The sequence below is a fragment of the Vitis riparia genome, chromosome 8 (genome assembly GCF_004353265.1).
Source record: "Vitis riparia cultivar Riparia Gloire de Montpellier isolate 1030 chromosome 8, EGFV_Vit.rip_1.0, whole genome shotgun sequence".
Classification (NCBI taxonomy): domain Eukaryota; kingdom Viridiplantae; phylum Streptophyta; class Magnoliopsida; order Vitales; family Vitaceae; genus Vitis; species Vitis riparia.
In genome coordinates, this window is record NC_048438.1 from 14,082,739 (window position 1) to 14,097,079 (window position 14,341).

The window sequence follows — 14,341 nt, forward strand, 5'->3', positions numbered from 1 at the left end:
TTGGTGGTCACTTTGTTTTTATTTCTTATTCATTTATTTACTTCCTTTTTGTTATTTCCTTTTTATCCTTTATTGCATAATCTTTCAATTCTCATACTCTCTCGGAAAACATTCATGAAATCTACTTAAAATTTCTAGAGTTTCTTCTTAATATTTTGTTGGATTTCTTTGAAACTGTGACATAATTTTCACTATTTTAGTGAGTGACCATGGAGTTACAGGTTATATAATGATGTGTATCTGATTGTAGCTAGGGTACTTCTAAGACAATTTCATTATTTATCACTCAGAAAAGCTATGGGGGTTCAACTGATCTCATTGCTGCTTTTGTAGCATAGCAAGCTCATATGTAATTCTTCGGACCTGGTTTCAACATTTCCAACTGAATATACTCTTATAGCTTAGTTAGTTAGGTAATGGAAAAAACTGAGCTCTGGATTTTGAACTTGTTATATCAGGAATGAAAAAGTAGTTCAATTTCTTCTGGCATTTTGAGATTTCTATATGATGTTACTCTTGCAAATTCTTGTGCTATGAGCAGCATTTTCACTTTATTTTTAGTTGGTTCGGTTCCATGAAATTAATAGTCATCATATTGGTTCTTTTTATCGCTTGTGATTAGTATTTTCCACTTCTATTTCATTGTTTCTGTTCTATGAACCAATAGTTATCATATCATTGTGTTTTCCTCTCCTACTAAGTCTCATATTCTTGTGATTAATTCTTCTTTTCCGCACCCTTTGAATTTTTACAGACATGGAAGCAACAAATTTCTTTGCTGGAGTATCGCTACTTCTGATGCCTGAAGAAAACTGCTTTTGGTAAGTGAAAGTTCATCTCTCACTATCATACTCTTTAAAAATTGAAGATTGTTTTATAAGAACTTATAAAATAATTATTCTCTGTATTTGGAACACAGTTATATTTATTTTCAGTTGTGGCTTGAAATTTCATTTTGGAATGGATTGTATCACATGAAGCAGCTTGATTGGTGTCCTACTTTTTTATGCTTCTCATGCAGTCTATCATCTGGACTACTTGGGAGTGCAGGAAGCATGGATCTCTGGACCTTGGGTTCCTTCCCATTTTTATAAATATGCATTCTTAAACTGGATTTCCTTCTCTTTTGCATTCATTGGAGCTGTGATCAGAAGTACCAATCTTTGGGATTCTTAATTCAACATCCCATGCAGCAATCTAAGTAGCACCTGATCACTCTTTAATATCATCTCCAGCTGTCTCGAGATAAATTTCTATACCCCTTTTGAGGAGATCACAAATCCTGATGAGGTCGCTTGCAATCCAAGTAAAGGGCATTTCTTAAGATCGACTAAAAAATTATTAGCTTCTCAAATTTCAAACAATTTCCTAAAAGTGACCTCTATTTTCGAGAGGAAGTCTGAAATAATATCATCAAAATCAATTAATAGGAAGGCATTGATTCTAATAAGTGTTTTTGGTCTTTCTAATATTTGAAATATAAAAATTTTTAAGTGTTATAAATATTAAATTCACTTCTTAAAATCATTAATAAACATACTTTAAGAGTGTGTTTGACAGTGATTTTATAAAATATTTTTAGTATTTTTAATATTTGAATGATAAAAAATTTCAAGTATTAAAAATATTAAAAACGTTTCTTAAAATTACTATCAAACAAGCTCTAAATATATATCGTGCATTGCATGACAAACTTCATAAAGTGTTTCAAACAATCTTTTAGATTTTTTAAAAGTTTCGAGCAAATTTTTATCAATTTTTAACTTTTATAGAATTGTTTTCAAGTCTTAGTAGGGATAGACTACACATTTGACAAATGGATAACCAACAATCCCATAAAAAAAATAAAAATAAAAATAAAAAACCCAACTTTAAAAATCCTTCCATAGAGTGAAAAAATAAAAATAAAAGTAGGAATTGTTATACAAATTTACATTATATTTCATCAGAGTAGGAGACAAGAGACATTGCATCAATGTGGATAATCTCACAGATTAGCAATATGACTTTTTCCAACATTTCTATTTTGCAATCTAATTAGACAACATTTTGCTTCAAGCATAGAAAATGCTAACGGTAAACTTTGACAAAAAGAATCAATGGTGGGAAAACGTGAAAGGGTTTGCTTTTGATCCAAAATTGAATGAATTGAATCAAACAAATCGAATCGATATTAAAGTACTGGTTTGGGTGTAATACAAAATGGTTTACATGGAGGATAGTATATTTCAAAAATAAATCATAAATAAATAAAAATTATTAATTGATGAAAATGGATGAAAAGATAGTTAATTTGTAAAACAATCATCTCATATTTTTTAATTTGGAAAGCAATCTTTTTGACATAAATACCCTTAAACATGTTGATTATTTATTTATGTATTTTAAAATAAAATATTATTTTTGTAAGAAGAAAAAATGAGGGTTTTATTGTTCAAAATGAATATCTTTTAAGTTAATTTTACAAATTGGGGGTGATTTGTTCTATTTTAATAAAATAACGCTAGAAAAAACATTTCAACGGAGGGAGGAGGAGGCTAAAATGGTAAATTAGGTTCACAAAATAAGTGAGGATGATTTTATCTGGGAATAATTTCATTCGTGTGTCTCAACACTCTCGACTCTGAAGAGGTTTCCGCATGGCGGCATTGTGTGGCATTTACTATGGCGTCCGAACTCCTCTGAAATTCGACTCCACCTCCACCTCCACCAGGGTTTTTTCCTTTCAAGCTCTCAAATGGACCACCACCAGGTCCACCACCAGGCTTCGATTCACTTTCCCCCATTTTCCTCCACTCTCTGCAGGTCTTCTCCCTCTTTCAATTTCTCTCTCGCCTTATATCCTATAATAATTCTTTTATCTTTCTTTTCTTGGGTTTGGCTTGCAGTCCGTAATGCCGGTGGTGCTAGGTGTTCCCCACTCGCTTGCTCCAGAAGAACCCAACAGGGGGAGGACGGTTTATCTACTTCAGGTGAAACTGAAACTCCTTCTTCTGAAACTATTAATACTGTATAGGGTTTATTACTGGCATTTGAATAGTTTCTCTCGAAAGCAATGCATTCTGACATTTGGGAACCTAATTGAATTGGGTTTAAAGTGTTCCAGCATTGTAAGCACAATGGGTTCTGATTGTCGCATTTTGATTAGCAGTAAATTATGTTTTCAACCTATAAACACCTTTTGGTATTCATTGTATGTAACATCCTGTCTACCTTGGTGTATAAAGAAATTGCTTTCTAAGTGTAATTCAACAGTAAAAGCAGAGTCCCACTTGAAGGACACCCTTTGATAGACCTGTTTTCTGATATTCCAAGAATTTTTTTATGTTTCCTTCTGATTTTTTCATGTATCATCCCCATCAACAAAACATTTTAAGATCATGCAGGTTCATTTTTAATGTATTCCAATATAATGTGACGGGAAACGAATATGCAGAAGGCGAGAGGATCAGTGCCCCTTATGATGGCCTTAGCAATGTTGCTGTGCCTCACAATTGCATTTCTGCAGGTAATCCAGAAGAAATAACCCAGGGCCCTGAAACTTATGTATCCTCCATTAGAACTGTTGCTTTATGGGTAAGTGCCTCTCAGCTTACTGTCTGTTATGTCTTGATTTCTTGTTTCTGTTATTGGCTAGAGTAAATTATCGTAGTAGTCGATTCTTGTAGGTGTGCATGGCTGTGATATTTGGTGTTGGTGTGGGGTTTAAAGATGGAGTTGGCAAGGCATCGGAGTTTTTTGCTGGGTATGAAGGAACATGGCTCTATATGGCATAATTGTAAAAATTACCCATGTGCGGATTGGATATTTGTCGTTGTTGTATGAACTTTTATGTTCTTCCTTTGAAATCTTGTTAGGTTTGCATATCATACCTTCCTCACTGTTATTTATAAAGACCATTTTCCATAACGAGAAAGAAGGGTATATAAGTTCTTTTGAAGCAAGAATCTCAATGCAAGTGATGGTTAATTACAAACCTTTGTGAGCGTGTAAACTTTCACTTAGTACACATTGTCGTTCAGTCTTACTACTTCTGCACATGAACCTCAAGTAATTGAAAATCAGAAGATGATAATGCTACTAGTCACCATAAAAGAAAGAAAGAAATAATGACCCTAGAGAAAGTTTTATTTATTTATTTCTGATTTTGCTATATTCTTGCATTGTTGGAATGTCTCAGTATTAACTACCCTATTGCAAATGAAACATAAATGCATCCCATAGAATGCATATATTTAAAGAAGCAAGCATGTTATACGATTTCTTTTGCATGTGCGCACTTATATGTGCATGTATGTGTGTGTTTGTGTTGAAACTTGAAAATATGTATTCCTTGCATACTCATCCTTCTAAGAGAGATCTAATTGGAGCGATATGACCTTTATAGTCAAGAAGTTTGTGTAGATTTATTGTAGCCACCACCACCATCATTATTATACACACTTTTGAGATTTTAGTGTTCATTATTAATAATTATCATTTTTTGAACTCTTCTGGAGGCTCTAAATCTCTCTTGATAGCTCTTTATATAAATTATTTTCTTCTTTTATTTTATCTTACTTTTTGCCTTTTGCTCGTCCCTTCTTTCTTTGCCACACTCTCTTGTCTGGTTATTTGGTTGGATGTTATGACTGCCATATGGACAAAGGAAACCAACCACATGTATTCACAATAGTGATGAACTTGGGCATGTTGGGAGCCAAACAGAAGATCTACCTAATCTTACCTCACTTGGAGGTTTTCAACCCAAGGTCGGATTGGATTGAGTTGCTTGGGTTATGAGAAACTATTTCATTTGTAAATTTACTTAACTTGCATCTGTTAATATGTTGATCACTTTGTCACTTGTTCCTAAAAAAACAAACTTTATAAAGTAGCGCTTCTAGATATAGAAGTAAATAGGTTGCAAGGATAATATAAAAAATTTGTTCTCATTGTTTCTCTCTTTACCTATATAAAAAAAAGATAATATAAAAAATTTATATTTAAATATGGGATGAAAATAATTCTTAGCCTGTATAATGAAACAATTGGTTTGAGTTTGAAACTTTGAATAAGGTTTTCTATTTCTGTATATAATTACTGGAACAATTAGTTATTTTTTGGCTTCATATACTGTTTTATATGCTTTATTTAATTTTGCACCGTTTGTGACAAAAGCCAACTTAATATAGACTCGCTGTTGCTTAAAATATCAAATACTATAGCTAATTTTTAACAACTTATAATTTATATTTGTTTTTAACCAAATCACTAATATTCCATTTAAAACTAGAAGTTGAGGTATTTAGTCTAATAACATAGATAAATGAGATTATATATTGTGCGTATGTTTTTGTTAAATTAGGTTTGAACTTAGTGAAGTCTCCATTTAAACCCAACCCAACCTGACATTTTTCAACCTAAGCTTACCTTTTTCAGCTGGTTAGGCTCAAAATCATCTAAGTTGTTACCCTAGCTTAAATCTTGGGCCCTTTTTTGCATTGCTTTCTGAAGTAGTATCTTAAACTAAAAGGGAAGACAAGTATGGAAATATAGCTTTTGATTTGGATTTGTTAGATAACCAATTTTCCTAAAAGCTTAAGCTTGTAGGATTTGAATCCATAATGTATATCATGCTCTTTAACACCTTTTCTCACGTGTGGCCACTGGACGCATACCTCCACATGGAGAGATACTCAGATCCATAGGTAAACAACCATAATCAGCCTCTTTGGGGCTTATTAGTAATTGGGGAAATAAATATGCAGTGGGCTCGAACACATGATCTCCTGCCAAACTAGGCTTTGATACCATGTCGAACAACCAATTTTCCTAAAAGTTTAAATTTGTAGGATTTGAGTCCATGATGTATAGCATGCTCTTTAACAGGATTATTACACTGACTTTGAATTTGGGAATTGCCTTGGGTTATTAAAATCGTTTCTGCTGACTGCATGTTCTACTATGTTTATTCTTGAATTTTTGGCTTTATATTTGCGTTGCTTTGTTAACCAATTTCTTCCATAATTATCCTTATTGATTCTTTTCAGGTATTTATTGGAGCAAAGTTTGTCCGTGGACAATCTATTTGTCTTTGTTTTGATTTTCAAGTACTTTCAAGTACCAACAATGTATCAGGTTGGTATTGGCATTTTGTAATCTAGATGGCATATCATGCAACATTCTGGTGCTATAGGTTTTGGTCGTTTTTCTATTATTTTTTATTCATACTTTTTTTTATACTGAGGCTTTTACATGTCAATTGGCAGTAACAGAAATTTGTATAATGTTGCAAATGTAGGGTCGGGTTCTTTCATATGGTATTGCTGGTGCAATTATCTTTCGTTTGTCATTGATACTTCTAGGAACCGCCACCCTTCAGGTGAAATTCCATGTGTATGAATTTATTTATTTTTATTTTTATTATTTTTTTTTCACTTCATGGTTCTATTGCTGTTAATTGGATTTCTTTCTGAAATTTTGGCTGGGTTATATGAAAGAGGTTTGAAGCAGTAAACCTATTATTCGCTGCAATACTTCTGTTCTCATCATTCAAGGTGCCATTTCTCTTCTAAACTGATATAGCAATTCTTGATGCAATATCTATTTTAAGTTTCTTTCCTCTGTGGATTTAAGCAAGTTATTAGTAATCTTATCCAGTGGATATATTTTTGCAGGTAGATCACAGCCCTAACACATTTTCTGCTTCTATATGTATTCTTCTGTGTGGATTTCTGCAAGTAAGTTATATGATTCCTATTTTTCTCTTGTTTTATAAACAGCTATTTGCTGCTGATGAAGATGAGACAGACCTATCTAACAACTTTGTAGTGAAGACATGCCAGAAATTCATTCCTGTGACTGGTAACTATCTTGTCTTTCTATGCATATAGACATATGTATATACATATATAGATGTCACAGGAGGTTGTCAATAGTTTTTTTTTTTTTTTTGTAATATTTATGAACTAGTTAAGTTTTTCCAACCTGAGATGGAATTTTAGTAGTTTGACTTAATGTGGTTCCATAATCATTAAACTTGTTTTACACATAGCCAAAATCAGAAAAATTGCACTCTGAAACCTAAGGAATTATGTCTTGAATGTGACGGCATTGGTCACTTCTGTTTTCTCCAGTATAAATTTGTGGTTGTATGGTTCGAAGCTGGCATGTCCTGTGCTGCCATATAGATAAGAATCCTTATCAATGGGAGTTTTCCAAATTTGTTTCAGATTGCTGCTTGTTAGTCATTACACATTTGCTTTAATTATTGGTGTATTGTTGTTGATAACATTTTCTTTCCTCCTATAGGAAAATATATTCCAACTTTTCATTCTTGATGCCTGAATATTCTTGCCTCTAGTGCAATGCTTCAAGTTCCCACTGTTACTCCCTTTGGTGTCCCGGCTTATTGTTGGACAAATAATGCTACCAATCACCATCAAGATCTATAATGAAGAGAGCACTTCAATGAAGAAATAATAGGATGATAATAATTATTAAGTGTGTTAAAAATTTGAGAATCTAGTACTTTGAATCTTTCTGTGAAATGAGCTATAAGTTGGGGTGGGCTAAGCTTGGGCTCAAATCTAGCCAGAAGCAGGGGCCAGTGACTCAAGCTCAGCCCAGTCCAATCTAAGGTACTCTCAGCTTGAGCGAGCCCTTTTGTGAAATTAACCTTAGATTAGGTTCAAATTGGCCTGATATTTGACCTTCTCATTACAATTGTTAGAACTCAACACATAGTTCTACTCAGTTAACCACAAAGTACATTCTTAACCATATAATCTAGGATATTTCTGTAGGCTCAAAACATAACATGCTAGGAGGGCATATACCCAGGTCCTTTTTTCTGATCCAACTCCAGGTTGAGTATAGGCCAGCCCAAGCTCAGTCCTTGTTAGATGGGCTCTAGAAAATCAAATATGAAGAATGAAGAGATGGAAAATAGGATTTGACACGAAATACAAAGAAATGAAAGGGGATCAAGTGTATTTGTACTGACTCTGAGATTAACATTGTCCATTTCCATCCAGTAATTACTCTGGAGTCTGGACTCAACTTGGCTCAAGTATGCATAAGAAAGGTAGTTTGTGATAAGGATTTGTGGAGTCAGATTGTATGTATCAAATCATTCCTCTCACAGATTTTCCTACACTTTCGTTTTCTTAATATTGCTTTCTATAAACTTGATAGCTAACATTCAATCTTTGAAGTAGAATGTATGACAACAGTGATGAGAACTGTGCAAGAAAGCCTCCTAGGCTTTTGAGGAACTGTTTTTTCTCTTTTTCTTTTTCCTTCTTTTTCAAATCTGAAGAAATATTTTATTTGCTAAAAATGATTATGTTGTTGGCAGATTATGTTGTGCTAGCTGATGTTTATGGTCCAAGATTTGTTTGTTCTTAATGTTGCAGCTAGTTATGATGGCAATCGATTCGTAACAATTCAAGATGGTGTCTGGAAAGTAAGTCATTGATGGGATTGTGTTGACTTATCAACATCTTACTCTACGCCCTATAAATGGGTTAGAATTTTTCTGCAGATCAGGAAATCGGACTATTTCAACTTAGAGGTTTATATGTAATTTACTGTGTTAAATTAATATTTATTCAATTTCTAACAGGAATCAAACATTTTGGGCAGGCCACTCCTTTACTCCTTACAGTAGCAGTTATTGAGCTCAGTGACATTGCATTTGCTGTGCGTTCTTGTTATCCCTCATCTATATCAGGCATTTACATTCTTAGAGTTCACACTTTGCTGTTCAATTGGAATGAAAATTATTATGCGTTCCTTTCTTTTCTTTAGGTCGACTCAATACCAGCGGTTTTTGGTGTTACACGGGATCCTTTCATAGTTTTTACATCTAATCTCTTTGCCATTTTAGGTAATTTCTGTTTTTTACATTTTTATATAGGCTCTATCAAATGTACTCAGGTTGCACCCCTTTTGCATTGGTTTTCATGTAAAAGAGTATTATTTTGCATGCATATGATCATTATCTTGGCTATGTTTCTTATGCTATTAGACTGACTTTTGATCATATCAGAAATGCATTTAGAATGTCATTTGGATTTTAACCTTTGATTAAGATGCTTGCCTTTTATTAGCAGGAGACTAATTGGCAATTATTCCATTCAATGTAGGTTTGAGGTCACTTTACACACTTATTTCTGAAAGCATGTCAGAATTGGAGTATCTACAGGTAAAAGATTGATCTACTGCATGTGAATTTATGATGCAAAGTTCTACTGTCTAAGGACATACGATGCATGCACTTTTCAAATGTCCCCTAACTGGTATTATGATCCAGTTGATAGAATTAGAACTTGACATCATCCACAATTAGTGCTAAAGATTGCTATTTCTTCCAAAATGGAAGCATTATGCTGTTTGCAATATAAACTGTGAGCTTCTTCTTCACATCCTTCTTCAATAGGGTAGGATCTTTAGGAAAGAAACTCCTCATTTTATTTTGTTATAATGATACTGTATTAGTGTATTGCATTATTTGGGGACCTGGGAAATGATCCCTTGAGTAATGAGTATTGGTCAGAGACAGTATTCATATAATGGAGGGAGGGGACTAAGACAATGGATTAGGGTACTACTCAATTTAACAAGCTATAAACCGAATGACATTTCCTGTTGTGCAAAATTGAGCATTTGATTAATAATTGTACATTCCTGAGAGAACAAGTTATGCAACAATCTTATTTCTGTATTGAATGTCAAATCCACTTAGTGGAATGGAATATAACCTTTTACTCATCTTTTTATTGAAACACACTAAAAAAAGGCAATATAATGGAACATTTTTTTTCTTTCTTTCTTTCTGGTTTTTATTTTCCTTTTTGGGAGATGAAGTGGGTGTAGCTTTGGTTTTGTTGGGGTGTAACTTTGCCATAAATCTTTTCTCCAGCATTTTTTTGTAATACAGGTCATGGCTTCCATTGAATGCTTCTCAGTTTTTATTTGCCTTAAATGAATACATCAGTAATGGATTTTGGAATACAATCGGATTTCCAGAGGTCTGAAGTTTTGCTCATCTGAGTTCTTATACGACTAGATGGTGATCCTTGGGAAGTTTAGTCAGTTTTTAGTCTAAGCACCGAGTTGATGTATGAATAGCCAAGGAGATCATGGAGAAGCTTTGCAAACCAGAAATTTGATAGAACTGGTCAAGTTTTAGGTGCAAATTGCAAAGATGAGGAATTGTTTGTCATTTTCAATGTCATTGTAGTGTTGTGTGAGGACTGTTTATTATTTTGTATTCTTCTGTGCTAATATTCACAGCATGTTAACAGAGGTTGGATATTTCTTATTGACGCAATCTTCTTTTTCCTGGTCAGCCATCCATTGGTGTTGTTCTGGGCTTTATTGGGTGTAAGATGATCTTAGATTTCTTTGGTGGGTATTTCTTAGATGCATATGACTCGTTTCTTTTGTTCTCTATGCAATTTTATATACATTATCCTGTAGAAAACCTTAAAATATCTCAATTCTCGCTGCAGGATTCCATGTATCAACTGAGGCTTCTCTCGGTTTTGTTGCTACAAGTCTTGGTGCTGGGGTACTGTTGAGTCTAATGAAGAAATCTGACTAGCCAAAGGAGCTGGGACAGTTGATTGATTTCTTTTAAAATTTACAACAGGCAGTCACATTGTTGCTCTTTGTCTGTTCCAGTCCAAAATTTACAATCAGCCACCAACTGTGAAACTGATATTTATCTGGCTTTGATGGTAATAATAGATTTCATTGACTATCATTATAATTATATTAAAATATTTCAATAAATCATTTTAAAAATAAACTTAAAATCATACATAAGAATTAGAAATTTTTTTAAACTCATACAATTTTTTGAACTAATTTTATCAAACATAGAATTAATTTTCTACAGTTTTTATTTATTATTATTCTTTTTTCCTAGCGGAGCTAAACACATTGAAAAAAATAATAATAAAAAATAAAACCACTGTATTTCATCTTGTAATTAAATCCAACGGCTGAGAGAAGAGCCCAGGATTTCATCTTGTAACCGCCCTCCCACTGTATTTCTCCTCTGCCGCACGCTGACTTCCGCATAGCGTCATTGCTCGCGATGGCGTGGGACCAGTCCGTATCTCTCTTCCGGATGATGACTTCCACATAGCGTCATTGCTCGCGATCGCGCGGGATCAATTTCTCCTATAAAACCACTCAGAACTGCTATCTCTCAGGCACCCTAAGCTTCTCGCCCTCCCATACAGCAGACAGCAGACAGTATACAGCAGACATGGCCACTACGTAAGATATTGGAAATTTTCTCCATAAATTTGCATTGTATTTCTTTCAATTAATGGGGTTTTGTTTTGTTTTGAATTTCCTAGATGTGTGGAAGAGGTTCTGCCTCCGGTGTTGGATTCTACTTCTGATCAACCTCCTCTCTTTGATGGCACCACAAGGTTGTATCTTTCATTTTCACTCTGTTTTTTTTTTCCGATCATTTGCTGATCCCCTGTTTGGTTGGTAATAAACTCAAGTCCTGTAAAAGGAAAGAACATAAAAGAAAATTCTTTTGTTTCAATGATTGGGACACAGAATGATCGGCTCAATTATCCGTTGTGATACTGTTTGACTGGGTTAACTACATTTTCTTTTCGGGGCCTTTGGATTTCATTTACTGAGTTTTCTTGGAAACCAAACGGCGGGCGGCGGCAATTGGTTGTTTTTTAAAATTTGGATTTCCCTTCGGGTTTATAAAAATGGATTTGTTTCTTGAAGGTTGTATATTTCATATTCTTGCCCCTTCGCCCAGCGAGTGTGGATAACCAGGAATTATAAGGTTGGTTGGTTCTCTTGATTCCCTTGTAAACTCTGCTTCTGTTGTTTTTAAGTAGTGTAATGCAAGCTTTTATGGTTTGGTATTAGATATCAAACTTCGCGCTTTGATCTTAGATTGTCTTTAAATCTTTTGATTTCAGGGTTTACAAGAACACATTAAATTGGTTCCTCTTAACCTTCAAAACAGGCCTGCATGGTATAAGGAAAAAGTCTACCCTGGAAATAAGGTGATATTCTTTGAAAACGATATGCTTTTATTCATTTATTTATTAGGATACCTATTGAGATCTTTGGTTTTCTAAAATATTGTGCTTATGGAAAACACATTAGTTGATCATTTACAGATGATCACACATGCTTTTACATCAATTCAAGAAATTATATCCTCTATTTCATCAACTAAGAACTCGTCCTTTTATAGGTGCCTGCACTGGAACACAATAACAGTCATTGGAGAGAGTCTTGATTTGATTAAATATGTTGATAGCAACTTTGGAGGGCCTTCACTTTGCCCCGATGTAAGATTTGCAAAATTCATTTGTGCCCTTGATGGGCTGCCCCTCTCTGCCTCCGCCTCTCTAACAAAAGTGATGATGTGAAAACATTTTAGGGTCCTGGCAAGCGAGAGTTTGCTGAAGAGTTGATCTCCTACACTGATACATTCATCAGAATTGTATATACTTCATTTAAAGGAGACCCAGCAAAAGAAGTCGGTGAGTTGTTTACCTTGATACTTGTGGAATTTTTATTATTACACGGTATTCTATGCAGGAGACTGATGGAAGCTAGTTATCTGTAACAGGTGCTACTTTTGATCATCTAGAAACTGCCCTGCATAAATTTGATGATGGGCCTTTCTTCCTTGGCCAATTCAGTTTGGTAGGTATACTTTTCGCTCATGTTAAAGTTCTTTCTTAATGCTGCATTGCATGCCTTTTGTTGATATTGGGTCACGTACTTTCTCATCTAGCTTTCACAAGTAAAATTATGTTTTCAGGTGGACATAGCCTACATTCCATTTGTTGAAAAATTCCAAATCTTCTTATCCGAAGTGTGGAAGTATGACATCACAGCTGGCAGGCCTAAACTAACAGCATGGATCGAGGTACTTTCAAAAATCACACAATGTTAATAGAAAGATTGATGAAATGTAGTTGGCAGTAACTTTTGTCCGTAATGAAGCAGATGCCCTCCTTGTCCATTGATAAACTGTAGAAGTTGCACAAACCTAGGCACAGGCATGCTAGTAGTTCAGAAGTGTGCCTTGGGCTTACAGGCTATTGCTGCTTACCTCCAGAAAGGGTTTTTACTCTTACTCATACTATTTAAGCCTCAGAGTTGATTGTGACATGATGGTCATCGTTGGAAGTCATTGTTGGAAGTCAGTTATATAAATAGGTTAATCTGAGTTTAGAGTGCTGGTTTTTGTTGTCTATAGTAAGGGTTTTGGTGGATAGAGTTTAGCAGAATTTAATTGAATCTGAGCATAGTGCAGCATTTCTTGGGGCACTTCTACTGATGATCCTCCCAGAAATTTTTCGCTACACTTAGTCTGTTTGGTAGTACTTTTAGGCAGCATTTTTAGGTATTTGGCAAAATTTAGAATGTGCTTCTAAAAAGTTTGAAAATTACTTATAGTACTTCCTAGAGAAACACTTTATAAATGATTCTTCTAAAAACATTTAGAACACTGAAGCTCTCAAACACACTTTTAGTTTTGAGTAAGTGTTGCACAAAGGAGTGTGTGGTGTTATTGTAATGGTCCCTCTTGGTTCTTCAACGATCATCTTGGTCATCCTTATCCTTTTGCAGGAGTTGAACAAGATTGGTGCTTATAAGCAAACAAAATGTGATCCCAAAGTAGTCGTTGAAGCTTACACGAAGCTTTTCCTGGTAATACTTCTATAGCAATCTGGTTTAATGTTCTATGTGTGCTTTTTTCAATTTTCTCTGTGCTTGCAGTCTATATATAAATTGCTGACCTCTTGAACATGTTTCCCGCTTTGCAGACCCAGTAATGATCATCTTCCAGTAACAAACAGATCAATTGTCAGCACTGGTTTTCTACTATCTACAGAATAACGGGGCTTGGCTCCCTTTCCCTTTGGAATGTCTCTTAGTCTATTGTACTGTTTTACGTGCCTATATGGTAGAGCTAGAGTTACCATGTAATAGAGCCATTTGGCAGCCATACCTGGCTACATTCATAAATAAAATTGAAGTCTTTTACAACTCATTTTTCTTCAACCATTCCATGTATGTGCATTTTTTATTGTAAACATTGAGGTGAAGGAAAAATAATAAATGATTAAATTAATTAAATAAGATCATTTTGGAACAAAAAACTGCTCCTTTTAATGTATGTGCAGTTTTGTTTCGCATCAAGCGAATAAATGCTCCTGAGTTCTGAGTTCTGACCCATTCATTATTTCTAAATTGTACCATGCACGGTGCACCCAGTGAAATTAAATCTTATATGCGATCTGGGGTTGACTTGCTTTTTCTCCATTTTTTTTAGCTCTCTCTATTT

General features: G+C 34.4%; 1 protein-coding gene and 1 pseudogene across 3 annotated transcripts; both read left to right on the forward strand.

Moving 5' to 3' along the window:
- The first annotated feature begins 2,609 nt into the window (after positions 1 to 2,609).
- Positions 2,610 to 10,762, forward strand: LOC117919553 (thylakoid membrane protein TERC, chloroplastic). Of its 3 annotated transcripts, none has more exons than XM_034836712.1 (14): positions 2,610 to 2,805; positions 2,889 to 2,972; positions 3,437 to 3,576; positions 3,669 to 3,745; positions 6,033 to 6,120; positions 6,284 to 6,364; positions 6,483 to 6,539; positions 6,765 to 6,846; positions 8,400 to 8,449; positions 8,629 to 8,685; positions 8,794 to 8,872; positions 9,132 to 9,190; positions 10,338 to 10,395; positions 10,500 to 10,762. In XM_034836712.1, the coding sequence occupies exons 1-14, from the start codon at positions 2,640 to 2,642 to the stop codon at positions 10,589 to 10,591; spliced, it is 1,170 nt and encodes a 389-aa protein (XP_034692603.1). In that variant the 5' UTR covers positions 2,610 to 2,639; the 3' UTR covers positions 10,592 to 10,762. The 3 variants fall into 3 exon arrangements, with proteins under 3 accessions (XP_034692603.1, XP_034692604.1, XP_034692605.1); XM_034836713.1 differs by having other exon boundaries at positions 3,440 to 3,576; XM_034836714.1 differs by having other exon boundaries at positions 3,509 to 3,576.
- Positions 10,763 to 10,990: 228 nt separating this feature from the next.
- LOC117920404 lies at positions 10,991 to 14,043 on the forward strand (annotated as a pseudogene).
- The last annotated feature ends 298 nt before the right edge of the window (positions 14,044 to 14,341 follow it).